The sequence below is a fragment of the Betta splendens genome, chromosome 13, assembly GCF_900634795.4.
Source record: "Betta splendens chromosome 13, fBetSpl5.4, whole genome shotgun sequence".
NCBI lineage: Eukaryota > Metazoa > Chordata > Actinopteri > Anabantiformes > Osphronemidae > Betta > Betta splendens.
In genome coordinates, this window is record NC_040893.2 from 18,567,529 (window position 1) to 18,594,295 (window position 26,767).

The window sequence follows — 26,767 nt, forward strand, 5'->3', positions numbered from 1 at the left end:
TTTAGGTATTTTCGCCGAATGTGCTGAACTGGCCGCGATCCACAGCCTGTGCGTATTTATAGGTCAAGATTCCATTGATTTAATAAGCACAGCAGCTCAGAAGAGTTCGTCTGGATCAAGATGGGACGTTTAAATGCAGCCGTTGTGCGGAATGTAAAAAAAAAGACATCGTTGTTCGGCTGCTAATGCACATGTCCACCGCTGTCCATCACCTTTGGCTCTAAAGCAGCGAGGCTGCAGTGGAGCTATTAGGATTTCTGGGTTTCTAATGAGTCTAGATCAATCTCATTAATCATCCATTACAGGTGTTTAGGCAGCTCCATTTCAATCTGCCTGTTCGGTCCTGAAGGTAACGTCACCCGCGGCCCCTTTGATGTCTGGCTTCCTATTATCCCGCGTCACAGGGTGGAACGGTCCCCGCGTGAAGCTTCCTGTTCGACAGCATCAACACGGGGCCCGCGCGTGGACACGCACGTGCGACGGGGCGCGTCGCTCCGCTACGGCGGCCGGCAGCGCGCGAGGTGAGCGGCGGGAGTGACGTCCCGCCATTCCGCCGAGGCGCTTATCGCCGTCTGCGCCTTATCACCACGGCGGCAGAAACACACAGCCGCTATTTGAGCCGCACCACCTGAGAAGAAATTATCTTTATCAATGTCTGCTGCGTGACATTCGGCTGCTTTTCCCCTCCGGATCGCGAGATAATATTATTTATCACAGAAAAGCAGCAGAAGCGGGGAAAAAAGTCGTTTGTTTACGCCTGTTTCTTCAACACGGCATCGAAGTTCACACTGTCTTTGACTGTTTGCCTCAACCCAACACTGATGCTCCTATAAAGCACACTGCAGATTCACTGTCAAGCGCCTTGTGGGTGAAAAGGCATTTGGAGTTGGTTCTTCAAAATAAGAGCATAAGCATTGGAGCTTTTACGCTGAAGGGACAGTGGAGTGTTGCACACGTTGCAGCTTAACAGCGAGGCCGTGCAGACTTTCATGTTATCAGCAGCGGTGATGATGAATGCAGAGGCTGGGTTCTGTATGAACCCACATTCCTGGCCTTACTCGGACTCACACCCACGGACAGAACCGGTGCCACTGCTGCGGGCTTCTCTGTCACACATCCAACGGCCGCGTGGCTCCTTTCGTTCCCGCTGCAGCCGGGACGTTTTCCTCTAAATGACTGTTGACTGACGTTTGGATGGCGGAGAGCCGCTTCCCCCCCACGTCCACGGGTCCGGTGCTGTGGTGGGTCGGCGCCTGCGGCCACCTGGCGCCGGTCGCCTTGGACTTCGTGTTCTGACAGGTGCCGGTCGTGATGCACTTTAAATTCCTCTCATCGCCGCGCCATTGAAGCCACGAGCAGCGACGCTGTGAGTGAAATGTCAGGGTGCGCCATCATCCTCGTTGACTTTGGGTCCGCACACATAAAAGTCCCCCCTGCATCGACAGCGCCGCTGATAAATGGTTCCAGAGCACTTTATTACTGAACTTTCCTACAACAAACCCTTTTACTGTTTTCATGAATTTTATATGATCTGTCTTTTATTGCAGCGTGAGATGCTTTGGCGTTGAATTCTTCCCCTCTCTGTCCTTTTTCTGCTGCTTATTGGACCCTGACGAAGACGAGAGGAGCCAAATGTCTCATTTACAAGTTTGCGGATTTTGTCTTTTTTTTAGCATATTCTTTATTAATGATGCACAATGACACAGAGGACCCTGCCCTGGAGGGAACCTGCACAGACTTTTAATTAGCCTCTGTAATTAAGAGCAGAATGTTGGGTACAGAACGGCTGGAAGCTAAACTGAAATGCCCGCAAACATCTGCACGTTCACTGGTCAGGGTTTGAAAACCTGAGCTGAGCCCGGTCCGACAGGACGGAGTTAAAGCACGGCGAGATCCAAGAGAAAACACCCTCGTAATTAGCTGGAAGGTGAAAACGAGGTGTGAAGCTGGGCCGTCTGCATTTTCTCTCCTTTTTCCAAGTGACCGCATGCTACAATATGTCGTCTGAAGGCAGTTTCCAAAACAGTCACCCAGAGGCGTGTGCTTTAAACTTCACTCTACAGCTGTGAGGTGTGTTTGGAAATGTCAGGTTTAACATAGGGTTTAGACTTTTTGCTTTTTAATTATTTGTTTCTATGGATCAGTTTAGTCCAAAGTAAAGTCTCCAGAGACCGATGTAGCCGCATTAACAACCAACTAATAACAATGGAATGGTTTTAAATTATTTTCCAGTGATCACGGAATCTGTTCGCGCTGTAATTGAACTTGTGTGATTTATATCAGTCCACATGAGCTCAGCTTTGACTGTTTAGTTTCCACAGCACATTTCCATAGTCGTCCTCAGCTGCTTCAGTGGCCTCTCAGCTGCTGGTCTCTGTAATAAACTCAGAACCAGCACACGGTTTCCTGGGTCGCGGGAAATTCAGCAGTAGCACATTTTACTGTGTTCTCCCAGTGGTTTGTGTTCATTAATATGATACCAGAAGGAGATATCAAAACTGGGACAATCTTTATGAGGAATGGGAATCTCGGCGAGCGGGGTGAGATTTGTAGGAAGGAAGTGTGAGGATGAGCTAAACCTCAGCTAAAGGTTCCGCTAAACCTCCATTAGTCCTGCTGCTCGGTGACAGCGTTCAAATGCATTGAATATTAATCACTTTTACGCGTGTCTCTGCCATTTAAAGCGGTCCAGCCATAATTTCAGAACATTAAATTAGAGGTAAATGACATGAAGCTTGCTTGAATCATTAACCCGTAGTCTCAAATCCGCTCAACAGAACACGGGCAGCCTGTAATTATCCTTTTTGGAGCTGCCAGGTTGCATAAAAAGTCACTCAGTTTCCTAAATCCACCTCTGAGTTCAGTTAAACGTCTGATTATTTTATATGTGAAACACTCCAGACGACACTCAATATGTGAGTTTGTGTTTTGGTGAGAAGCCGAAACAGCTGCGAGTCGTATCATCATAACGTGACAACATCATTTCACATCTGAAGAAGATTTCCTGGAGAAAATGTCACGTTTGAACCAGTGAGTCAGTTCACACGATGCTGTGATCTACAGGTTCCAGTCTTAAAAGGTGAACAGTCAGACAGTGAATTGTGTTTATTTGCTTCTAAAGCCCATTTCTACAGCCGTAACGGTGCAGCCCAGCAGCAGGAGCACGCTCGCACCGTATAGGAACTATTTCCTCTCCTGTCTCTCCGGTCCTGATGAAATGTATGCTGATTGCAGAGCCTATAGAGAGGGAAGCGGCTGCCTCTGATCAGCCCTGCTTGTGATCGTTGCCAGGTGGAGGGAGGCGTCGCATGCCGACGGAGGCTGCTGCACGGCTGGACGGCGGGCGCCGCGGGGTGTTCTGAGGGCGAGGAGGCGACGAGGAGGCAAGGCTGGTTCAGCCGGGCTTAATGTCAATGAGTATAATTAGGTAAAAGCAGTTAGACTGGCCCATTATGTAGCGCGGATGAGCGTTGTGATGAATGACAAACAGCAAAATGATGAACGTTTGCCTCTTATTTGTAAAAATGACTCAAGATCACAAAGTAGAGCAGATGTAAATGTAAATAAATATAAAATAAATAAATAAAAATGTAAAGAAAATGCTAATTGTAACTTCTTCCTCACCTTAAACCCTTTAAGTTTCATCTTGAGATGAAATAGAATCAGGTGAACACACGATCAGAGGTTCTGATCTGCAGCATCAGATGAATGAGCTGCTGGAGCGAACGCTTGTCTCTGTCAAGGCGTGTCACTGACATCTAGTGGAGGCCAGTGATCAGGACGAAGCAGTAAATGATCACTCACGCTTAAGAATCCGTATTAAAATGCATTTGCTAATCAGACTCGCTCATCTTTTAGAAGATAGTTAAGCCCTGAACATCTGTTAATCAGTTATTTTATCATTTGGAAATGAAGACACACAAACAGCTCAATGTGTTCTGAACACGTTGAAATGCAGAGTCTCCTCATAGTTGGTGGAAATGAGTGACGGCGGATCCTCATCCAGTCACACGTTGGGATGTTAATGCTTCACATCAGCACTTAAAGTGCAGAGAGCACAGGTTATCTGCTGTTGACGCCCCCCCCCCTCGTCCGCTGAGCCACAGGCTGTAACCCGACCTTGAATCCTAATGGCTGTGTGACAATAGGCCCCGTCCCACTGGCCGGTCTGTCTGTCTATTTATAATGGCCAGACACAGTGCAGAGGTTATTCAGAGGTGCCGGCCGACACAAGGTGACGGCCCCGAGGAACAAAGGGTGAGAAGTTGCACTGATTCCACTGTGCTGCTGTCAATACTGTATAATACAATAACGGGCGTTTATCCACGTTTCTCCCATCAAACCTCTCTCACACAGTCGGAGTCTTCTGTCCATAAGCAACAATGGTGAGTGCATTTCCAGAATCTTTGACATTCTCCAACCGGAGTGTTTGCAGCAGGATTTCAACGCAGCTTTTCTCTTTGGAGGTGAGGACCAGGAATAAGCCAGCGGGGCGTCACGAGCACTGCGACGGGTGCTACAACGCGCACTGCCAGGTCCCGGTCCACGTCTCCGTCTCCTGCGCGGTCATCAGGTGTCGGAAGCACTGCGGCGCCGCGTTCCACGTGTGCAAAGAGGAGGAGCACCGGCACCTGTGTCCCCTGGAGACGGCGCCCTGCCTCAACGCCCACTACGGCTGTCCCCTCCGCCTGCCGCGCCACCGGCTGGCCCCGCACCTCCGGGTCTGTCCGGCCAGCGTGGTGTGCTGCTCCCAGGAGTGGAACCGCTGGCCCGTTTCCGAAGCGGATCAGAGCTTCTACAGGAACGTCGTGGAAAGCTCTCAGGCTGAGCCGCACCTCGACGTCGCTCTGGCTCTCAGGGACCAGGAGCTGCTGTTTCGATCCATCAAGATGAAGGACGTTTTCCCCGAGCTGGTGATGGAGGATCCTGAGGAAGAAGCAGGTTGCTCTTCAGAGGGCGGCGAAGGTGCAGCAAATGGTTGCCGGAGTGTAGAGGACCAAGAACAGAGGGGCGCTTTGGTGGCGAGCCGCGACGTGGAGGGCGTCAGCAAATACAGCGCGTGGGAGAAGATATTTGCAAAGGAGATGGAAGGATGCAAACAGACGGTCAGGAATCTGAGTGAGAGAGAAGAAGAAGGAAGAGAAAGAGAAGTGAGGACGCGGAACGGTCAGAGGGAGGCAGGAAGGTCACATCCCAGCCAAGACCCGGCTCCCGCCTCTTCCGGTGCCACGGGCCTGGCCCCCTGGCAGGACGGGGTTCTGGAGCGTCTGGGCAAAGAGGTCAACATCGCCGAGTACAACATGTACCTGGTGCACAACGGCGCCATGCTGATCGACTTCGGCCAGCTGGCCGCCTGCACCCCGCGGGAAAAGGACTTCGTCTACGGGAACCTGGAGCCCATCGAGGTCCGGAGCGTCCGCTCCTTCAACGTGCCCACCAGCTACCGGGCCAAGCGGAACCACCTGAAGGACCCGGCCCGCAAACCCCAGGTCCGGCACCAGAGCGTGGACACGGCCGACCTGGGCGCGCCGGTGGAGGCTCCCCGGGCGTGCCAGGAGGTCCGGGCCGCGCTGCTGTGCTGCCTGGAGAAGGAGGCGCGGGGACACGCGGTGTCGGAGAGCGCCGGCATCGACGGGCTCTACGTGAGCGAGGGGACCCAGACCTACAGCTTCGCCTCCGCCCCGTTCAGGGCGGACGCCAGCCTCGCCGACGTGCTCGCCGGCGAGCCCCGCGGGCTGCACGTGCGCGTGGAGGAGGAGCCCGTCACCAGGAGGCACAACCGGAGCAGCTCGGCGTTCAGCCGCGTGTGCGGCCGCTTCTTCCGCCGCGACGAGTTCCGCCGCCACTTCAGGAACGTGCACTGCGACGTGCAGTCCTGCGTGAGCGGCTGGCTGCAGCAGCGCTGCCCTCTGGCCTATCTGGGCTGCACCTTCAGCCAGACCAGGCTCCGGCCCGCCGGGCACCAGGGCCCGGTGAGGTTCTGCCAGAGCGGGTGCTGCTTCGTGCTCCAGCCGCACGTCTCTGCAGCGTCCGGCCCGACTGCTGCTGGTGCCGGCGCCGGTGCCGACCCGGCTTCCCCATCCGGCCCACCGGCCCTCTCCGCCATGCCCCTGGAGATCCTTCAGCGCATCGCCGCGCACCTCGACAGCTTCACATTATCGCAGCTGTCGCAGGTGTCGCGTCTCATGAGGGATGTTTGTGCCACACTGCTGCAGGAGAGAGGGATGGTGTCCCTGAAATGGGAGAAGAAGACGTATTCGCACGGGGGCAGCTCCTGGAGATGTCGAAAGAAAGTATGTATAGAAATACATCAAGTATTTGAGGCTTCAAAGGAAGATTCAATCCTGCTATTTGATTCTTTTGATCTTGTTCATGTGAAGGGAACGGCAGCACAGGCCAAAGTCCTGCTCCAGTTCCCCGTTATTATCTGACATCATTCTGTTTACTGTCACTGGGAAATTTCAGTCATTCATACAGCGCGACAGCTGCTGGATTGTAAACAGTCTCCAGACTCTCAACAGTCCTCTCTAACAATATCACAAAGTGAATCACTACCGTGTTGGCAGCAGTTAATGGCTCCTCTCTGAAGCAGCCGCTGGAGCCTCTGTGGCCTTTGTCTGTGTTCCTATCAGAGGCCGGCTGCATGCGGAGTCCGGCACCGCGATGGTCGGAATCCAAACACAGTTTCCGTCTCTGGTTTGGAAACTTTTCAAACAAACCAGAGTGCATTAGGGTCCAGACCTGACGTTTTAGAAGATGTTGGGACAAATGTGAGTTGGGGGATGTCACATTAAGGTCAGGAGCACTAAGCCGGACCTTAGACCCTCAGGCCTCAGTGACGCCCCGTGGTCTGAGCCTTTCTGACATCCTCAGCTGCCTGGAATAAGAAGACCTGACTATGAGAATCAATCATCACCACTTGTCTTGGTTGTGAGGTTCTGTAGACGAGTGCATCCAAGAGTCCATCACCTTCACACGAGGCGTAAAACCCCTCTGATAAAAGCTGATAAAAGATAAACACAGTACAAATTCATCCCGTACAGCGAGTGTGTATTTTTACTTTGCCCTCGTCTGCGCTGCAGTGATCATGGGACAAATAGCACGATGGTGATGTCAGTGATGTGGAATAGACCCAGTAAACAGCACTGCCCTAAGTCAGATACTGTATGTGATTACTCATGGAGGGACTGGATGCTGATAAGACCGCGAGACAGCTGCGTATTTGCTCCAATCGGGGGCACGATTTGAATAAATTCTTAATGGCTCGGCACATAAATAACATCTCAGTCGTACACGTGATAAAAATACTCTGAGGTCTAGATGCCTTGGATATTAAAAATACATTTATAGCCTCGTAGCAGGAGCAGAGTGGATAGATGCTGTGAAAGCAGCCTCCCACACCTCCATCAGCTCTCTGTCTGTTTTACAGGTCTGGGAGTTCAGCTCGCTGTTTTCCCCCGTGGACAGATGGAGCTTCAGCGCTGCGCCGTCCATGTCAAATCACCTGAAAACATGCGCCTTCTATCAGCGCCAGGATCGCACTGAGCCCGTGCTCCTAGCCTGCCTGCGAGAGGCCAGAGACAAAGTCGGCGGAGCCGAGCACAGGGAGTAGAGCTCAGCGGGGAGCGCAGCCCCTGCAACGCCATGTCAGGAACCACTCAGATGTGACGCATGCAGCTACGGCGTCGAGTAGAATGTGCTGCTTGTTGCACAGTGGAGCAGTTATGCTGTGTTTTAATGCAGATGAGTTTGCGGTGACTCCCTGTGTTAGTGTTGTTCTTCATCTTATTGCAATGCTGCAGTGAAAGCACTGATATAAACAAGAAATGGAGGAAGCGGAGGGTGTTGACTGATGTGACATGAGTGACACCTAGTGGATAAAGGTGGAGTTACATCTTGCTCATAATGACAATTGCACACATTTATATACATTTTGTTAAGAAAAATATGATTGTGTTTGTTCAAAACGCCATTAGGAACTATTGCATCTTTTATTGACCACAGACTTTAGTAACAAAAACAGACACAGGGTGAAATGTTTACTGAGGCACCTCAGGGTTGCGGAGCTTGTTGATCACGGCTGACAGCATTGTGTTGCAGAGGGCGGCGTATGGGTTCAGAGCCACAGCCTGCTGGCGAGCGAATTCACTTCCCATGGCCGCTGCTTTCTCGAAGTCTGCTCTGGCCTCTTCATCCTGGCTCGCTAATCTGAGGAGAAGGCCCCTCTGCACCAGAGCCTGGCAGCCGCTGCGCCCGGCGCCGCTGCTCAGAGACACGGCTCGGTTCAGGTCCGCCAGCGCCCCTGAGAGAACATCCATCCCGCGCTGGATTCAATGTAATGCAATTTGGAATTCCAAAATAAAAATATTACACAACACGTCATGCACTTTGTATTATATTTGCGCCCACAGTTGAACCTCGCAGCATCTCAGGAAAGCGGGTAGGATGAATTATTAAATGTCAAGCTGCCGCCTCTGCAGCCCTGCCACCGCCGTGACAGGCAGCAGGTGGGAGACGCTAACTCAGAGCGTGTACAGTAACACTGCTGACAAAGAGCATCAGACAGACAAAGCTCTGACACGGTGTCACGCTGACCTCAGCCCCGGCGCCTGACGTGTGGACACGGCGCGCTGCCTGTGGAGCAGCCTATTATTGCATCTGTGGCATGTACCTGCTGTGTTCCCCTGCAGCCGCAGGGCCTGCGCCCGGTTGTTATAGGCCGAGGCGCGCTCAGGCAGCATCTGAACTGCCTGGCTGAACAGTTGAAGTGCAGCGCACAGATCCCCGGCCTCCGCCGCCGAGACGCCGCGCGTCTCCAGCTCCTTCACCTGCTTCAGCAGGTCGGTGTCAAAGCCGCTGTCTGGAAGAGCGAGATAAACAGGCAGAAAAAGCGCTCACGTTCGATTGGCAGCTTCCGAGGCGCGGGAAACAGAGAAATGTCACCAAGGACTCAGCGTGGATTAAAATGTCATGATTTTAGTCCAGGAGAGAGGTGAATTAAAATAAATTTAATATGCTATAAAATGATAAACAGGAAAAGGTTTGACAGGATATGTGAAGACACATCAATCCGCTCACTCTCACCATCATCAATTAATTCTTCCTCCTGGTTCAGAGCAGGGACGTCTCCGAAGGGGGTGGTGGGGTTGAATATAGCCCGGAGAACCGCTCTGTCATGTTCACAGGCCATCTCACACAGTCCTCACGCAGAGGAAGTGAGAAATATGGCACAAAAGCTAAATCATGACACCTAAATTAGAGCTGGGTGGGAGCGTCGGCCTCCCCCGTCCCTCGCCGTCTCCTGCAGCCAATGACAGAAGGGGGTGGAGGAGGAGGTGGACTTTGAGATCTGAGCACATCTGTGTTTGGTTTGCTCAGAAATGCAGGCGAGGGATAAACGCATTGTGCTGAGCTGATGTTGGTTCTTGTCAAAGGCCGCAGAGAGAACAGAGAGATTCTAACGGAGAAATAGGGAAAAGCTTCACTCATGCTGCACCGTGAAAATACGTTTATACGTCCAGGGTATATTTTCAATTATGTTTTAAGGGGGAGAAACATTAATTAATAGTAAACTGCCATACATTGTTTTCTTACATAAACTAAAAGCTTCACTGTAATCTACAGTGGACATTCACATATTATAGGATGCTTGTTCTTGTAATATTTTATCTGTCACCTCTTAATCAGAAGCTTGAAACCTTAGTAACCAGTCAAAGACAACCTACATCCGACCTTCACATTGTCAACTACTGTCCATCTGACACATACAGTGTTTGTGCAGTACCGCGCGTGGCCACGGGAGGCGCTGCTGTCGCTGCTCATTAGTCTAATGAGACACTAATTAGCGTCACACCTGACGCCCACCGGATTCCCTGAAGTCTTGTATCGGAGCTCCACTGCCCACTCTGGTGAGTTTAGGTTTAGAATTATTCCCCAATGCCTCTTTTAAGGAGTTTGGCAGGAATGTTATTGATGTGGACCTGCAGCAGCGCCAGCGTGAAGTCTGAAGTAATGGAGCGAGCTGGCTAAGCTAATTAGCGTTAGCTTGACTCTAATCTAAATTTCCTAACAGGACGCAGTTTACAGCGTTTTTTTAGGTTGGTAGCATATTAGTGTGTGTCATAATCGATATCGGCTTTGCAGTGAGAAGACTCAATTTGCTGAAAAGCAATTTGCTGGTAGTAAAATGTATTGAAGCACTTTTACTTGTATTGGGCTTCCACAGCATTAGATGAGATAAAAATGACGGATGGAGCAAGAATGGGTGAAGCTGGAGGAACTTGGCCAGCAGCAACTTGCTACTGTACATACTGTAGTGAAGTGGAGGCGTAAATGTAGAAACCACTGAGAAAATGGCCATATTTCAGTCTCAGGGTGATGATCAGCAGCAGGTTTTAATCTGTTGCCTCCTCCGGATCAGTTAAACTCTATGGAGGCAATTACTGTCATTCTCATTATCACTGGTCTTAATATACTGCTTATTGGCTCACTGTTTAAAATTGATTCTATTACAGGAGACATTGAGATGAAGCAACACCGCTGGCCCTGAGCTTTAAGCACTTTGATGACCTCACTTCAAAGACGCTCTTCTAATGGTAAGTCATGCAATCCATCAACCGTGCGTAATGTGACCCAGTGTGATAGTATTAAGTAGTATTAGTATGGCCAAGATAACCTGGTGCTGAGTGTAGAGCTCTGTAGCACTCACTGATTGTGTGTAAACGCTTTAATGAAAGCGCCACTGTGTTCCTCTAATCTTTCACTGCATGCAGTAAATAGGAACATGTGGGTACCGCAGTATATTATCATAATCATCATTTAAATAAGAGGTCACATAAAATCCCAGATGTGTTTATACACTCATCAGACATGGTAGAATTCATTGCTGAAAGCATGTGAACAGTCTGTGAGCTTTGTGATTCTGACTTGTGGAGCATGAAACAGCGTTTCATCATTTCATTTTGCAGCGTCTCGGATTAAGTCGACCCAGACCTCCACTCAGAATCCCATTGTTCCTGTTCCTGTGAGCACCGTGCCTCTGTGAGGTACATAAATGATGGCAGAAGAGGTGAGTCCATGTGTGAGCTGAATGTAGCCGACGTTTTCAAACCGGGATTACAGCTACAGATCTTTGGAAATGGCTCTGGAAAAGCCACGTTTACCACAAATTAAAAAAGCATCTTTAGGAAATTTACATTTTTTTGTGTTCAGATTTCTGCTTCTGTCTGGTAATTGAAGTCCTATTTTATTAAGTACATCATGTCGACAGGCCTTCATCATTCAAATTAAATGCTTCAACCTTTTAAAACATCCTTTGGGTTCATTGTGTTGATGTGGTTCAAGTATCTCATACTTTAATTGCTTTGAAACCAAAACAAATCGCTGCCCCTGATGCACAATGGGTTGCAGGTTGCAGTATGCAACGCTGTTCTAATTACAATTCACAGAAAACCAGTGCATGTGAAGACACGTACTGTTACAGTATACTTTCGCCCACCAGCTGTTTAATCCACACTTGCTTTGGTTTGAAATCAGTGTTTTGTTTAATTTGAGGAAATTATGACTTGCAATCACAGTTTGGCAAAGGGTGTTTTTGTTAATGTGGACACAAAATGAAAAAAAATGAGAACCCAGAATCATACGGAATGAGTTTGTTCCCACGACGGAGTGTAGTGGTAAATTGCACAGTGTTTTTCTCCTCAGGGATTTCCAGGTAGTTTTAAAACAGAAAATAACAAGTGTTGCATGTAACAAATGGCAGCCAACACTGGTGGAGAACAACAGGTAGCGTCACAAGGGAAACCAGTAGTAGGTGGAGTGATATGAATGCTGGTGAGATTGATGGAACATAGAAACACTTTGGCTTGTCATATTTCTCATTGAATTAGAACTAACTCCAGCAAACGTGTGAGTGAGTCACAAAGATGGAAATGGTTCCAGCTCAAAGCCTTTCTCAGTTGTTTCCAATTACAGGCAGCAGTGATCTGGAACAAGAGAGCGCTGGTGGAGGTGCAGGCTCATGGGACTTTTTAACAGGACGCAGCAGATCTTGTACTGTATAGTTGCTGAAACAATAAGCAGTTCAGAAAGGATTTACCATTTATTATCCAGTGGGATTTATAGCTTAATTTTCTGTGTCGTCGGTTCCAAATAAAATAATATTTTGTTTAATTTTCTTATGGTTAAACTCCTCATTTTAGTGTTGTTGTTGGAACTTGTGTAATGTTAATTTAATGGAAATTCAGAAGGAGGAGGCTTTTCAGTATTCAAGTTGTGAGTTTCTGTGTGTGGAGATTTACTGTGCATAATATCAGGCTTTGCAAAGGCTCTGGTGAAGCCCTATGGATATATGCAACTAAAAGTCGCTAGTTTTCATTCACACGTTCTTAATAGTGGCAAATAACTCATCCCATAATACAGTTGTTGTGAAGCCCTTACATGCTGATAATAGAGTTTTGAAAGAGCTGAAGCATATTTATTTAGTGAAATGTACTGTACGGCCAAGATACAGCTTTTATGTGGAATGTGCTTATTTTCTAGAATTATTGTAAATGAGAGGACAGTCTGTCACATGGAAGAACTTTTCTTTCTGATAACAGCTGCCGTGTACAGAGACATTCAGTGAACCTCACAAGTTATAGAGAGAAACCATATCCTTCCCCTACATGTTCGTACTGTATATATTTAATGAGATGGTCAAAGTGAGACAAGGAACTACTCACTGAGTAATAAGCCTGATCCTCAGAGATACTGTGACTGTTAGACTGGAGCCATAACCACTAATGTGTTGTTTATTGCACATAAAATATAACTGAATAGGAAAGAAGAAACAACGTTAACTTGATTTATGACCAAAATTATAATTAGCAGAATCATGACCTAAGTAAATAATGAATTATCAGAGCTATTGTTGATCTGATGATTTAACACTGACCACAAATTATTTAGCCTTTGTAGAAAATTTTAAATTAAATCTGTGTCAATAAATTATCATCCAATTTAAAACGGCTCAGGTGTGAGACTCACCTTGACACATATTTATGGGACTTAATCACACTTGCTTGAATTACGGTGAAGGCATTAAGCATTTCAGTTGAATGTGTAGCGCTCTGCAGCTTTGTGTTTCACAGCCATTACGAGATCTAATTTAGCCGTAAGAGGAAAATCTGATCACGACAAATCACTGCAGTTTTTTAAACGGGCTATTAAAAAAACCTTAGACGCTCTGAATGATAAATCCCAAAGGATTAAAGGAGGGTTTTGTGATAACTGGACAAGGAGATGTTTCCTCCTTTAACCACTTGAGAGAGCTCTTGCTGCTTTTCTTTCTGTCTGCTCCCTATTCCCCGAGTCAGCACAGACGTTTTGATCCTGCAGAACTCCCATTTTCCAGCGGGTAATACGAGTTAAAGAGCGAGGGCCCGGCTATCGGGGTCACGGCCACTTGGTAAGAAGCAGATTTTCCACAGAGGCACAGTGTGTCCCCCGTGGCTTCCCCTACAGTGAAAAAGTGGAGAAGCAATTGTGTGTGGATTATCAGTCTTCTATTACTGCAAATGTCACTGCATCAGCAACACTCAGCCTGATTATATCAATAGCACAACACATTGACAGTGTTTACAGACTCCAGAACCAGGAGCGCGCAGTGTAGAACGGCTTGTGCCTCAGGCCAGGAGGAAAATTAGTAGATAATCAAGAAACACTGACCCTTAGTGGCAGTAGTGCTGTAAAACGTGACGGCAGCATAAAGAATGGGAACACATCTTCCTTTTATTGTCTTTACAAGGACATTAGCTCTGACTTCCAGAACAGGGTATAAATTATGAAACGTCTTGTATTGAATGAGGCAGCACTATGTTTGTGTCTTCTTCCCTCTGTTTAGTTCAGAATGGAACTCCTTTGACTGTAGATTCACTCAGTGTAACGAAATTAATCAAATTAAAAGCAGTTCATCCTCTACACGTTGCCTTTTCTTTCCCTGCTTTTCATCTGCTCTTAAAGTGATTGACTTGGACGTGATCATCACCCTGAAAGGCTGCAGATGTGGTCCACCGCTGTCTGTAAATCTGACATCAAAGCCCGCGCTCCTAATCCCTCTGCCCCGTGGAGGTAAACAGGGCCCTTGTGCTGATACCTGGCCTGTTATTATGGCGAGGTGCTGCCGCGTGCTGCGCGGGGGCATTCTGAGCTGGATTAAAACAAAGTAATCCGCTCCGAGGGGAGACGGGGAATAACTGCAGAGGTGCCAGAGTTTAGGCAAATAAACAATGTGATCTTTTTATTTAAACGGGGGGAATTTTTCATGTTGCACCATATTAGACGAATACAGCTTCCTCTCGCTCACGACGTGCACGTGGAGAGAATGTCAGAATGTCAAATGTAGATGGAGCTTTTCCTCTAATGCTCGACTTCCCACAAGCTGCTGTATTAGTCGTCATTTCCTTTGTACAGTTGATGGCAGCATAACGGCAACAGTTCACCGGAAACTAATTTGCAGATTTTCAATTTATGTTTGCTACTTACTACCCCCCCATTATAGAATGGGCACATGCCCTGTTTAGCTTTGGTTCAGTCCAGCTGAATGTGACAAGGCTGTCGGGCGCCACCGACTTCTCCCACGGCAGGTTGTTGCATGTGGTGGGAGCCGTCATCATAAATCCTAATGCAGTTTCTTACTTGTAATAATGTTTGGTTCCCCTGTATAGATTAGTTCAGACACGCCGCATGTAGGGCCATAGATTTACTTACTCAAACAAATTGAACAGCAGATCTATTATAAATAACTTGACAAATCCCAGATGTACTTGTCTATCGCAGAACAATTTCTATCCTTTCATAAATCAGTTCACACAAACATAGTACACAACATTCGATGTGGTGCAACAGTTAAAAAGAAAAATGATACTGGGTCATTTACTGTACATGTGTAATGTACTGTATGTACTTATTTTCAGATATTAAGACGAGTTAGGGTTGAAACTCTTCAGAGCTTTTATTGTGAAAGTCATCCAGTTTAGCTCAAGGTCAAAACTTCAGGGTTTTAGCAAAGAGCTCCCACATCACGGATTAGAGTCCACATACAGTAAACAGGCTGGCAGATTTGGACAAATAGACAGTAGATCAGTGGAAAACTGTCCTTTTGGTTTGATCAGTAGGAATTTCAGATTATTTCTTTAAACCGCAGCATCTTTTTGTGGAGATGGATCCGACCTCGATGGTTTGCTGCTGCTGCTCTTGCATTTAAAAATAATATTGAACCATGTTATTAACGAGTATGTGGGCAGAAGATGAGCGCAAACACAGGTACTACATGCTTAAAAATGCTGTACAGTACATGGAAAAAAGCTCTGGAGAGACAAAGCAGTATTGTATAAACCAACAGAGTATTTACTGTAAAAGCACAATTATTTACCCGATTAGTTGATTGATCCAAAGACGTCTCGTTTATATTCGAGACAAGTTCAGTCTCGGCTTAAATAGACAAAGACGGAGTGAAAGCGATTGGATGACATTATAGCAGCGTTCAGGACAAGACATAAAACCGCAATGAAACAGATGATTTGTGCCTCTGACAATTTGACAGCAGAAACGTGAACTGGTTTCAGCCTGTGCTCGCTCCGTCCATGCAACCGACCGGCTACGATTAACGCTGTTGCATCAGCGAAAGCACCGAGGAGAAACCACACAAATAAAACCAAACGGCAGTTTTAGCACAGGATACGTGAGCATGTAACTATAATGTTTTCCTAAGTAATGTAATGGGCCTTAGCCGCAACTGTCATAATGAAGCATGGATGATTTATGGTTTGCTTGGACAAAAACAGCAGGATTTAAGTGGAACAGCCTGTTTGTTAGAGGTGTTGTGCCACCTCTCTGAAAACAACACAGTGAAACTTTAGCGGAGCTCAAACGAGTGAGAGAAGCCAATCCTCTAGATTTCCCCAGGCTAATGTACGTTTCAGGCCGGGGGAGCGGTCTGGAGATGCTGGGTAAAATGTGATTGTGGCTTTGCAGGGATGGTGTGTGTTTGTGTGTGTGTGTCTGCGTGGGGAGCGTGGTCTCATAACACTGCAGCTGCGCTTTTACTCACAATCATTTAAGTGTTACCATACAATTTAAAGGTGCAATCTATAATTCAAACATAAAAGCTTTCCACACAACCACAATTTAAAACACATCACTGCTGCTCCCAAATTACTGTAATCAAGTCACAACCACAGACGACAATATGATATGCAGACAAATGTTGTCTGATGATGTTTAACATCACAAATGCTAGAAGTTCATTTCTGAAATGCAGATTCCCATCGAGCTGAACATTGACTGTTACCAAAGCATGGCTGAATCAGAGCCACTCATGACCTGATCACCAGGCTGCTGCCATCGCATCACATCCAGCCTCTACCAGTGCTGATGGAGCCCAAGCATCTAAAGGTGACTGAGCGGAGACCAGTCTGCTCCCACTGGTGGGAACCACAGTCCCCACAGCTCTTGGCTTTAGTTTCCTCTGAGCAACCGAGACGGACGTGTTGGGCTCCAGAACTACACACTCTTTGGCAACGCTGCCCTGTAAAAGTCGTTAAATTGATCTCGGATGATGTGCTTGTGTGAAACCTGGAGCTAATTATCCAGCATATCATAGTTGGAGGCAATTTCTCAAGCTGGAGCCTCATAACAATTTGTGTTTGGGGAAAAAAAACAGGAAGTTAGTGAATGATCAAATAATTCACAGATCATTGTTTATGTTGTCTCAATGTGGTCCTCTTGTTTTGCCAATATATTTTCATGCTGGATCACGTTATGTGGTGTTCGTGCCCCATTTATGAGGCTGTACAATTTGTCTGTTGAATTTCTGAATTGGTGTCTGTCTGGGTTTCTAAGCAGCTCCTTGCAGTTCTCCAAGGAGGCAGCATATGTTTTGGCGAGTACGTGTCTTCATAATATATCGTTTTCGTTCTCTACCAAATCCCAAGGCTTCACTTAAGTCAGTTTAAAGAGTTCTAATACAAACCAGTCTACAGATTCTTCAGATTTCGCTACAGTTCATTACCAATAAAGGTGGAAATATAAAATAATCAATTACAAGCAGGATAATTAGTTGTTCCCGGACCAGGTTTTACATCATGCCTGCAGCATCAGGGAAAGACAAAAACAGAAATGCTGCCCCAATTGCATTTATTCCCCGCAAAGCACACATCCGTCTACCATCACATTTCTCATGCATTTTTTAGTGTCAACTGTTCTCATGCCAGGATGCACTTGAGAAGGCCTATCTGGTCTTTGTGAGAAGCCATCTGCATGTCTTTAAAGTCCTCTATTAGAAAGTTAAATGAGCACATGAATATCTCTGGAGATCGTTTACCTGCACTGGATAGAAAATAAGATTTTTATGGTGGAGTAGACATTACGGTGCAGCCACAAAGTAGAATGGATAGCCTTGGTCCAGAGCTTATTTAACACTTGGTGTCATGCGGCTACATCATTTGTGCAGGCGGGACAACTCATTTGGAAAATGAAAAGTCGCTCGGAGTGATGTGTGCGATCTAATCGGCCGCAATATTGTCTAGTTTGTAGATTACTTCTTGTCAAGCAGTTGACCGGCTGCGAAAATGCTTGGTTAATGTGTCACTCTGAGTTTTTTGAGGAGCTAAGAATGGCTGTATAAGGATCTCAGATTGTTTTGCATAGAGAAACTTCCCATTACAAAGAAATATTGTTCACTCTCCATCTCATCTGTGGAAATGTCAGAAAGCCCACGAGAAGTGCAGAAACGTAAATGAGAATGTAGCAACCGTGAAAGAGATTCCGTTTATTGCACTTTATCCTCGCCAGGCTCAGGTTCCATAGAGTACGAAGCGCCAACAAGCACGTTTGTTGATGCAGTTATGCATATTGACCAAAGGATGGAGCCCAAAGACAGAGCTTGTCAGACCAGCTGCTGGCCACTTCAGGGGATTCAGGAGGAGATTCAGCGAGGTTCATGCGTGGAGACTGAATAAAACATGATTCTTCTCTTCTGCCTTTAGCAATACAACAACATCAAGACTTCATTTCATCGCTGTCTGGCCAGTGTTGAATTTGATTATTTTACTTCACTTTGGCATTTAACTGTTTCACAGGTTTATCCCCAAGAGTCAGGCTGGTCTTTGTTGTAGTCTTCGAGCTCTGAGGCAGCATCAGTTAATATAGGTCAACAAGGTATTAATAAAAACAACAAGGAAAACATTTATGGCAAATTTCCTGGTCTCTTGCTTTGGTGACTCATCACATTTATACCTGGAGGCAGCAGTGTTTTCTTCTGGCTCAGGTTTTTCTGCAGCTGTCCGCCCACTCACAGCTCCCATATAAATACATTTATTTGCAATGAACCACAGTTCCAGCTAACGGTTGGAGCCACTGACCCAGGTCCAGCTCTAATTAATCAACAGAGCATCACCGCGTCCCACACGATCAACCTTACAACAATGAGACGATCATAACGGCAGAGGCCAGTAGCAGAATGACACCTCTGTGATATCTGTCTGATATTTGTAGATTAGCACAGCTGTAACAGCAGTGAACTGTACAGGGGAGTGTGTTACTGCTCAGCAGCAATTCAGTAAATAGAGACGGGTGATTATGTCTCTGTACGTATGCATGAAAACTATACAGCAATAGTTTCCGTAGATGTGCAGTAACTCATTCAATAACCACTTCATATCTGTGCATATAGATGCAAGATGTTTTATTTTTTTTATCCACATTTGTTTGCATACTTTGTATTTCATAGATCTTGATGACTTTGGGAACCAACTCCTTCACTCTTGTTGTGATAAAATAATTTACGCACACGCTAAATTAGGGGTTTGCTGACATTCAAAAAGTTTCTGTAAACAATAATGATGTCATTGTGTAATAAAATAAAACCATTTCGTGACCCACCCACTACTACAGACCTCTGTGGCTTCTGAGCCAAAACCCAACTCCACCGCCACCCAACTCGTAACCACGTAGTTCTATTCAGTCATCATTGACCACAGTTTTCTCCCAACATTTACCAAGTAATTTGCCGTGTCTTGGTTCTTGCTGAATAGGCTAAGGGATGCTCTCAAGTGCTCTGACAAACTATTTCGTCAATTATGTAGATTTGAGGAAATGTTTATTAAATCACATTTATTACCAAGGATGATTGGATTTCTAATTACGTGCATGTGTTCAAATCGGAGAGCTGCTCCACCAGTGGAATTGCAGGTTTGTTGTTTTTTTCTGGAGGCCACTGGGAAGCAGTTATAGAGAAAGGAGAGACAATTTCTTATTCAGTCTCCAGTCAGCTTCTGAATTCAAACCATAGTCCTTCCAGTCACAAGTCCACTTTTCAAAGGTTAGCGAACCTCTGGGAGAAATAACCATCTGTTTCACAGTTGTCTTGTGTACTCTGTGTGGTGATATAGAGAAAGAGAAAAATATAACTTGCCATGTGCAGAGGAGAGAACGGTACACTGTCAAGTGCAAAAAAACTGGGAACTGAAATTCAGTGAGGCATCAGCTTGTGCTCTACTTCACTTTCAGATAATGAGAAAACCCAGTTTTCGATCTCTGGCAACATGCTTATCTTTGGAGCGTAGTCGCTGCTCTTTGAATTTGCTTCACAGGGACATTGTTTATGTATGAAGCAATTATACTGTATGTGGTGTGTATGGAAGCTCATACAAGGTGTCAGGATGTGGGAGCAGATGTTTATTTTTACCAGAGATTTACAAAAATTAGTGTTGTGTAATTGTAATGGGTTATATATTAGAAATTGTGAAAAAAGTAAGGGTTTTAGCAACAAATTCTGAATTCTTTTATCTTTTAAAGTCAACATTCGCTGAGCTCGATCGAATTTCCTTTCCAACTACCAGTTTTAAAAAAAAAATAAATAAATACTCCAAGACGCAGATAGTGGTTTTGGAAAATTTGGAAGTATTTTACAGGCACAATTTAGGAAATACAAATATACTATCCACATTAGAACTCTGCAATGAAATACATGTTATCAATGAAATACATGTTATGTTGCTTCGCTTTCGCTGTTTCCAAGATGAAGAAGCTCAGGAGCACAGACGAGCATTACTGAGGCATTAATTGATAGAAGACTACGATGTGGTCTTTCATGCTTTTAATGGATATTCAAGTGCAAAGATAATGATCTTGCTGGGTTTGTTACCCATTTTTTTGATTAATTTTTAGTTGAAAAGCAGTTGCTAATATCAAGTTTAAGGAAATTTGATTTTAAAGACATTTTATTTATAACTAATTCAGTTTTGTAAGCTAGCTAGCCATCAAAGATATTGCGTCCAGCACTGATTTAGATGGTCTAAGCTCATCGTTGCTACCCGCATGCACAGCACGACCTCATTTATTGACTAGATGCAATGGACACAATTAAGAAGCTCTAAGAAAACAGGCTCCTTTTATTAATGGCTCATCCAACATATCGGCAGTGTTTCTGGTTAAATGATATAACCTCTGGTGTCCCAGTCCTTTGAGTGACAGGTTTCATCTGCAGGAGATGTCACCTAACGTGGCAGCAGGTGACACCGCGGAGCTAATTTATTCTGCTCTAAGGGGAAATTCCATTTCTCGTCTGCCTGTTGCTCATCCATTGCTCCATATTGTGTAGTTAGCGAATTACAGTGACGCCTTGAAGCTGCCCAGTGTGAAGAATGAAGTGTTGCCCCTTATGTATTGAATCTGCCTTGGGGTTATAGCAATTAATTCAGTGTAAGGAAAATTTAAAAGTGATACTTTGAGGAATCGGCTCATCCTCCCAGCGACTGCAAGCGGAGGCTGATGGCAAAACAGGTGAGCACGTGAATGAATGGGTGTCACTTTAATAAATGTTTCAGACTGTGAAATCAATTATAATTGATCCTCCATTTATGAGACTTGGCAGGGACATTTATTAAGCCTCTGAGAGTTGGGGTTTGACTAAATGGGCTGAATGGCTGGGTCTGGTTGTTTTCATGTCAAAACAACACTTAGTCTGGTCAAGTGCTTGAATCGTGTGTCTGGTCACATTCGTTTAGCCGCAGCGTCTTGTCAGTTTGTGGACAGGTGTTGTCTCCGTGCAGGGTTGGCATCTTCACAATGTAGGACGAATCTAATGTATGATCCCGTATAAATGTTGTTTATGCTAATTATCAGAAATAAATAAAACATGCACTGACATTTTGGACGCTTGTAAATGCTGGACGACATTTGGAGCTTCTTGTTTTTCTTTCATCGTTGCCTGGAGCTGTTTTTTGTCACTGTTCTGCTCGTTCCTGCCACATGGGCGGCTTTTCAGATGCGCAGGTTAACATCCTTCAGTCGACTCAGCCAATCAGAAGTAACAACGCGGCAAACAAGCCAAGATACACAGGCAGCGTAGCAGCCAGGTGCCGTTTAATCTCAGAGTGGATCGAATGTGTTTCCTGTGCTTAAACCTTAAAAAATTACAGCTAACATAAGCAGGGACTTTGCTTTTAGTGGCATTAGATTTGCATTAGTGTATTAGATTGCATTCAGGCCTCCACTCCTCAATCTGATGCTCGCTCTCTCTCTCTCTCTCTCTCTGTCTCTCTCTCTCTCTCTCTCTCTCTCTCTCTCTGACACACAGCCTATAATTCAATTTTGGTAATCAGATTTATTTTCACCATGGACAATGTTGTTTCCGCCAGAAGCCAGTGTTGGAACTTTTCATCAACATCTTGACACAATCACAAGTCAGATGTCTAATTTACATTTGGCCACATGCCACCAGGCTAATTAAAGATTTAAATCCATTTGAACAGTGACGACGAATCGATAGCTCTTTGTTTAGACACTTTGGTGGAGTCATCAGTTGAAAAGTTTGCAGACATCTTGGGTTCCAGGCCTGAAATCTCCAGTAACTCATTGCATTTTAGACTTCACATTTTTTGGAGAGTTTCATTTGCTCTGAATTAGATCTGCAGATCTTTTCTACTTCGCCCAAGTGGTGAATGTGCTATAATGTTATGTCCTAAACTCAAAGGATCAGTTTGACTTAACTTAATAGACTTGGGCAGACTTTCATTGTTTTGTTGTTCATTGTGCATCATTATTTTATAAAACATTTAATTTTATAACCCCTTAATTGTTGATATTATGCAAAAAGGATGCCCAGTTTACATCCCATAATAGCCGTGAAGCTGTGATGTGTTAGGATTTTACTGTAGGGTTTCCATAAACATCATAAACGTGCAGGTACTAAGAGTTACCAAGAGGATTTTGAAGAACCGATTGAGGAAGTAGGTGATTTCTATTTTATGAGGGCTTATTATGCAATGCCACGCTTTAAAAGCCTGTACGCCCTCTAGGCTGCACTGTGGCTCTTTGTTACCCAGTCATTTCATGTCAAGGATGTGTCCAGCAGCTAATGGATTTCATATTGTGGCCTTTTCACAAGGGAAACATCTCACTTCAGCTCTGCTCTCAGATATAGGTTTAGTTTTAGCTGTTTGCACTCCTGGACTCCTGGGCCAGTCTGGTCCTTTTTATTTGATCTCTGCTCTGTCTTCTGAACAATGTCGGCGTGAGTGGGATCAGTGCGACCTCAGCCCCTGCAATTACTGCGCTGATTTGGATCACGCTGCAGTTGGGCCTTGTGCAATATTGGCTCTTTGCACCAGAGTAATACAGAAGCAACTAATATGCACCAGAATACCTGAGACGATGCCTGGTTCACAGCACTGCAGGCTTCACACAAATAGGCTTGTGCAAAGACATGAAACTAAAATAACAGACAAACAGCATTAGGCAGTGTAAACAAGACCCCCAGTAAACACAGGCAGAGATTTGAATGGATTTAAACAGGTTTATTACTTTATGGTTTTGAGCAGATAGAAACAAATTACAATCGTTTATTCTCTGGTCTCTCCGTTCGCTTTTATGTCACTGTGAGAGAAGTAGCTGCTCTCCAGCAACAATTTCGAGATTATGAAAAGTAGATGTGTCGACAAACCCCACATGAGCCTCAGTTCAGTTAGAAGTCAAAATCTCTTAAGCCTTTGAAGCAGTAACTAAAATCCCATTTTTAGCCTAGATGAGCCATAAAACTTTGACAAGTGTCTTCTAAAATCCATACAAAAAAGAATGCGTTGGTTTCGTGCCATCAACAGCATCACATGGACAATGTGCCTGTTTGTCCTCAACTCTGATTAAACCTGCAAAATCCAATTATTTAAGTAACAAAGACGATTGGGCCCGTTTTGTTTCTAGGTTGCATAAAGGAAGCTTGTTATTTCATTAGGACTGTGCCATTTCTAAACTTAAAGCATTGGGTCAAAGCGAGAGCTCATTTTAAATAAACGACAGAGGAGCCTGTTGGAGCCACGGGCGGAAACCAGGCTCGGAGTTTTCAGTGACTTCCAGAAATTTCTGCTTGGATCCGTTTTTCAGTTTAGATAAGCGATATTGTTTTTCAGGTTTTACTGTCACATTATCTGGCAGACTTACCAGCCTTGATGAATGGTGGAGTCCATTTTCCAAACTTTCCTCTGGTTTATTACTCCTGCCCTCTGCTTGCTGGCAGCAGGAAGTGTGGCTTAGCTGAATTCCCTTTCCAGTGCACGTTACCTGTGCTGCTCTTTGTTTTCTGTCCCCCAGGAACAAAGCATGTGGTGTTTTGTCTGCAGCATGGTGACCCTGTCATCCCAGGTACAACACACCCTTATATTTAGTGGATTACACTTTATACTGGTTTGGTAAAACACTATTATTATTATTAACGCTACATCTAATGTCCCATGTACTGTTTATAGGAAGTTTTGTTCTTTTACTAGTCTGTGACTCAGTTATAAGAGAAAGTCACCTGTTTTATACATGTTATACTCTATCATTGCTACATACTGTAGATGCATATTTGGGGGGGGTCAGATTTTAATGGAGCCTATCAGGACAATCTCACAGACCCATAGAATTATCCTCAGCTGCAGCAATCAGTGTTTAAAATGGACCACGGCTGGGATATCTCTGTGTATTGTCTCATTAAATAACTGGCACAATGGAATCCAGCCCTGGATATTGTCAGATAATGACAATTAGCTTCTTGAGGAGAATTACTTTGCCAAAGAATTAATCTAAACCCTGATGTATAATGTGCCTGTCCCTCGGTGAGATGAGCTGAGCGTTTCCGCTCTTCAGCTCTGCACAACAAACTTCCCGTTGACATTGTTTGACTTTTTTTCTACCTCATTAATGTAACTGGAGTGTGCAGAGACGCACTCGGCTCATTTCCACAGCGGTTGCGCCTCGGAGAAGGACGCCCTAACCTGAGCAGTGTTGTTCTATGAACTGGGTGCTATCTGAAACCTCGAACACTCGTAATCAAACAAGGCTGTTTGCGCTGGTCCAGGGAGAAAACAAGCTTCAAATGGGCTTTTATGCTCTCAAATAGACCCGTCAAGGTCAAAACATACTTAAGCTTCCATTTGCAACAATTTTATAACATTTCTAAACACACACAATGTTTCCTTTTCATCTTAGGCTGCATCATATTGATTTATATTCACATGGAGAAAGCGGAGTAAGTGCTGCCTCATGCTGCTGCATGAAACCGTTATACTTTTACAGAGCCTGCACAAACACATAGGTTTCATTTAATCACTTTGGCTACTGTATGTGAGGCTCTGCGGCGCACACACACACACACACACTAACTGTAGCATTTTATTAGAGCTCACATGTGACATTCTCATCTGTGGCCTCATGCAGGGTTATATAACTCAAACATCCCTGCAGCCAGTGAGACAGAAAATGTCGTCTTCAGCTCACTGAGGCATACCAGCCCCTGACAACCATTACTGTGGCCCCGTGCTTCCTCTACATTGCGAGCATGAATACATTTCAATGACTCCCACATGCTCAATCTTTCATGACAGGGATGTGTGTGAAATCTTAAGCCAGCCTACCCACCTATAGTGAAGTGTGAGGTGCACCGCCGCGGTGGCAGCCGTATCAGGATGCTAAGCTGCCTGGCAGAGGAGGAGGCATTTAATTTCTACACACTGTCGCCGCTTTCTGCCCTTACGTCCTGTGAAGCCGTTTAAAAGCAGTAACCAGAGACGGGAACCTGCAGGTGACAGAATCAAGAGGGAGATTTGGGTCGGTCCAAATGAAAAAAGTAGAGAAGATCCTTTTAGCGATCATTCAGTGTTTGCTGTGTCTTAAATTCGTCAGGGACGATGAGAGGAAGCGAATTGAGTGTAAAGCGCAGTATCGCACTCCAGCATTAATCATCTCACTGTGGAGAATCAATTGTAATGTTGTCTGTTGCCACACGAATGGTGCCAGAACTAAATATGCAAGAAAGAGGGGAGGCTAATGATGCTTGCCAATGGGGGCTTGAGTTGATATTATAACAGATTGCACTTGAGTCAGGGTCTAGCCAGTGGGAGAAAGGAGCAGCTTCTTTATTCATGTAGAAAATTGCGAGCACAAAGAGGAGAGGTAAACGTCATGGATGGGAGAGAGTTGTTTACACTCTAAGGGAAATTTTACACTTCAAAGGATTGACTGTGTCTGGGTTTTGACAGTGAAAGATAAAGGTTATTTGAAATACATTTTTTCACTTTATAGTTTCTAATCCAAGAAGCCATTATTGGTCCTGTAGTATCTCAGTCGTATATATGTATTTTTCAGGCAGCTTATCACAGAGCTCGTGTGATGAATTTGCAAATTTGAGCAGGAGAGTGTCCTCGTGTGGGAATGTTAACTTTCCTCTGCAGCCCCGCACCCTGAAAGCCTGGCACGCTGCATAAAACATCACACAATGTGCACGCGTGACTCTTATTTAAAAATGACAAATGCGTGGACCAGATTAAATTCTGTGATATGCTGCCGCTGCCGGGGGGGGGTGACGCAGCTTTTGACAAGAACAAATGCAAAGGATCTGGATTTATGACTGGAATGATGTTCACCTGTCGTAAATGTCTGTAGGAAAAAGTCTGAATGCTCAAATACACTGAGCAGTTGCACGTTTCCTGTGATGTAAGAGCCTGTCACCTGTGACTCCATCCAGAAACGTCTCGCCTCAGACCATTCACCAAATGCAGGACTGCGCATTCATCAAAATGTTACACAAATCAGAAGGACTCGGCGGTCGCCTGTCATCAGGACCGATGCGTGATGTCTGGAGACGGAACAAACTCTTTAAATGGTTACGACCCAAGTCTGAAAGTGCGTACGCTTTATATGCAAACGCTTTCTCTGGGGAACTCGGAGCCGCATCAAGCTGTTACCTGGATGGTTTGTCAAATAAGTAGTCTCTCCCTTTCTTTTGATGTGCGCTGTTTTGTCGTCTTCCTGTGAGGGGCCCTTTTTCAGATCTCGCCTTCAAATATTTCCATCCGAGCTAATAAGACGAAAAGTGGTTGGAGGCAGCGCTAGCATAAACATCCTCTTTGCTGAGATTAAAGCTGTGTTTCCATGATGAAAGCGCATTCTCGGATGTTTTGCTAATTTTCATCTATTTCATTCTCGCCACCGTCGGCTCTCATTGTGACAATTGTGTCGGTGTGGCAGATTCTAATGTCTGGATGTGATCAAGGAAGTGCGGTTGGGAGAACGACACAGTTGCTACATCCGCAGATTTTCCCAAACGCTTTAATCTAAAAGTTAAATAACGGCACCATCGCGAGTCTGACTGTATCGTGCTAATTGAGTTTTTTTGTCGGAGTGCTGCAGGTTGCGTGTGTCTGACTTGTGCTTTCATGTACTGGAGGTTGCTAATCTAGTGTTGCTCCCT

The 26,767-nt window shown here is 45.4% G+C and overlaps 3 protein-coding genes across 3 annotated transcripts in view; 2 read left to right on the forward strand and 1 right to left on the reverse strand.

Moving 5' to 3' along the window:
- The first annotated feature begins 3,962 nt into the window (after positions 1–3,962).
- On the forward strand, positions 3,963–7,763 carry LOC114868582 (F-box only protein 40). The gene is made up of 4 exons (XM_029172314.3): positions 3,963–4,257; positions 4,357–4,385; positions 4,467–6,293; positions 7,430–7,763. Exons 2-4 carry the CDS (start codon positions 4,383–4,385, stop codon positions 7,610–7,612), a joined length of 2,013 nt encoding a protein of 670 aa, XP_029028147.1. The 5' UTR covers positions 3,963–4,257; positions 4,357–4,382; the 3' UTR covers positions 7,613–7,763.
- A 209-nt stretch (positions 7,764–7,972) lies between these two features.
- Positions 7,973–9,243, reverse strand: ttc36 (tetratricopeptide repeat domain 36). Its single transcript, XM_029172315.3, has 3 exons — positions 9,085–9,243; positions 8,672–8,860; positions 7,973–8,302 (listed from the first exon to the last, which is right to left on the reverse strand). Exons 1-3 carry the CDS (start codon positions 9,188–9,190, stop codon positions 8,040–8,042), a joined length of 558 nt encoding a protein of 185 aa, XP_029028148.1. The 5' UTR covers positions 9,191–9,243; the 3' UTR covers positions 7,973–8,039.
- A 587-nt stretch (positions 9,244–9,830) lies between these two features.
- Positions 9,831–26,767, forward strand: part of nectin1b (nectin cell adhesion molecule 1b) — a 152,306-nt gene continuing 135,369 nt past the window's right edge. Inside the window, exons 1-3 of the mRNA XM_055513803.1 lie at positions 9,831–9,908; positions 10,515–10,595; positions 10,968–11,068. The gene's annotated coding sequence lies outside the window, so the exon portion shown is untranslated. The remainder of the gene's footprint in view (positions 9,909–10,514; positions 10,596–10,967; positions 11,069–26,767) is intronic.

Coding starts and splice junctions, on each gene's coding strand:
- LOC114868582 (XM_029172314.3), top strand. Junction 6,294..7,429: donor CCTGGAGATGTCGAAAGAAA/GTATGTATAGAA, acceptor TCTGTTTTACAG/GTCTGGGAGTTCAGCTCGCT.
- ttc36 (XM_029172315.3), bottom strand. CDS start 9,190: ATGGCCTGTGAACATGACAGAGCGGTTCTCCGGGCTATATTCAACCCC. Junction 8,861..9,084: donor GGAAGAATTAATTGATGATG/GTGAGAGTGAGC, acceptor TCGCTCTTCCAG/ACAGCGGCTTTGACACCGAC. Junction 8,303..8,671: donor GCTGCAGGGGAACACAGCAG/GTACATGCCACA, acceptor ATGTTCTCTCAG/GGGCGCTGGCGGACCTGAAC.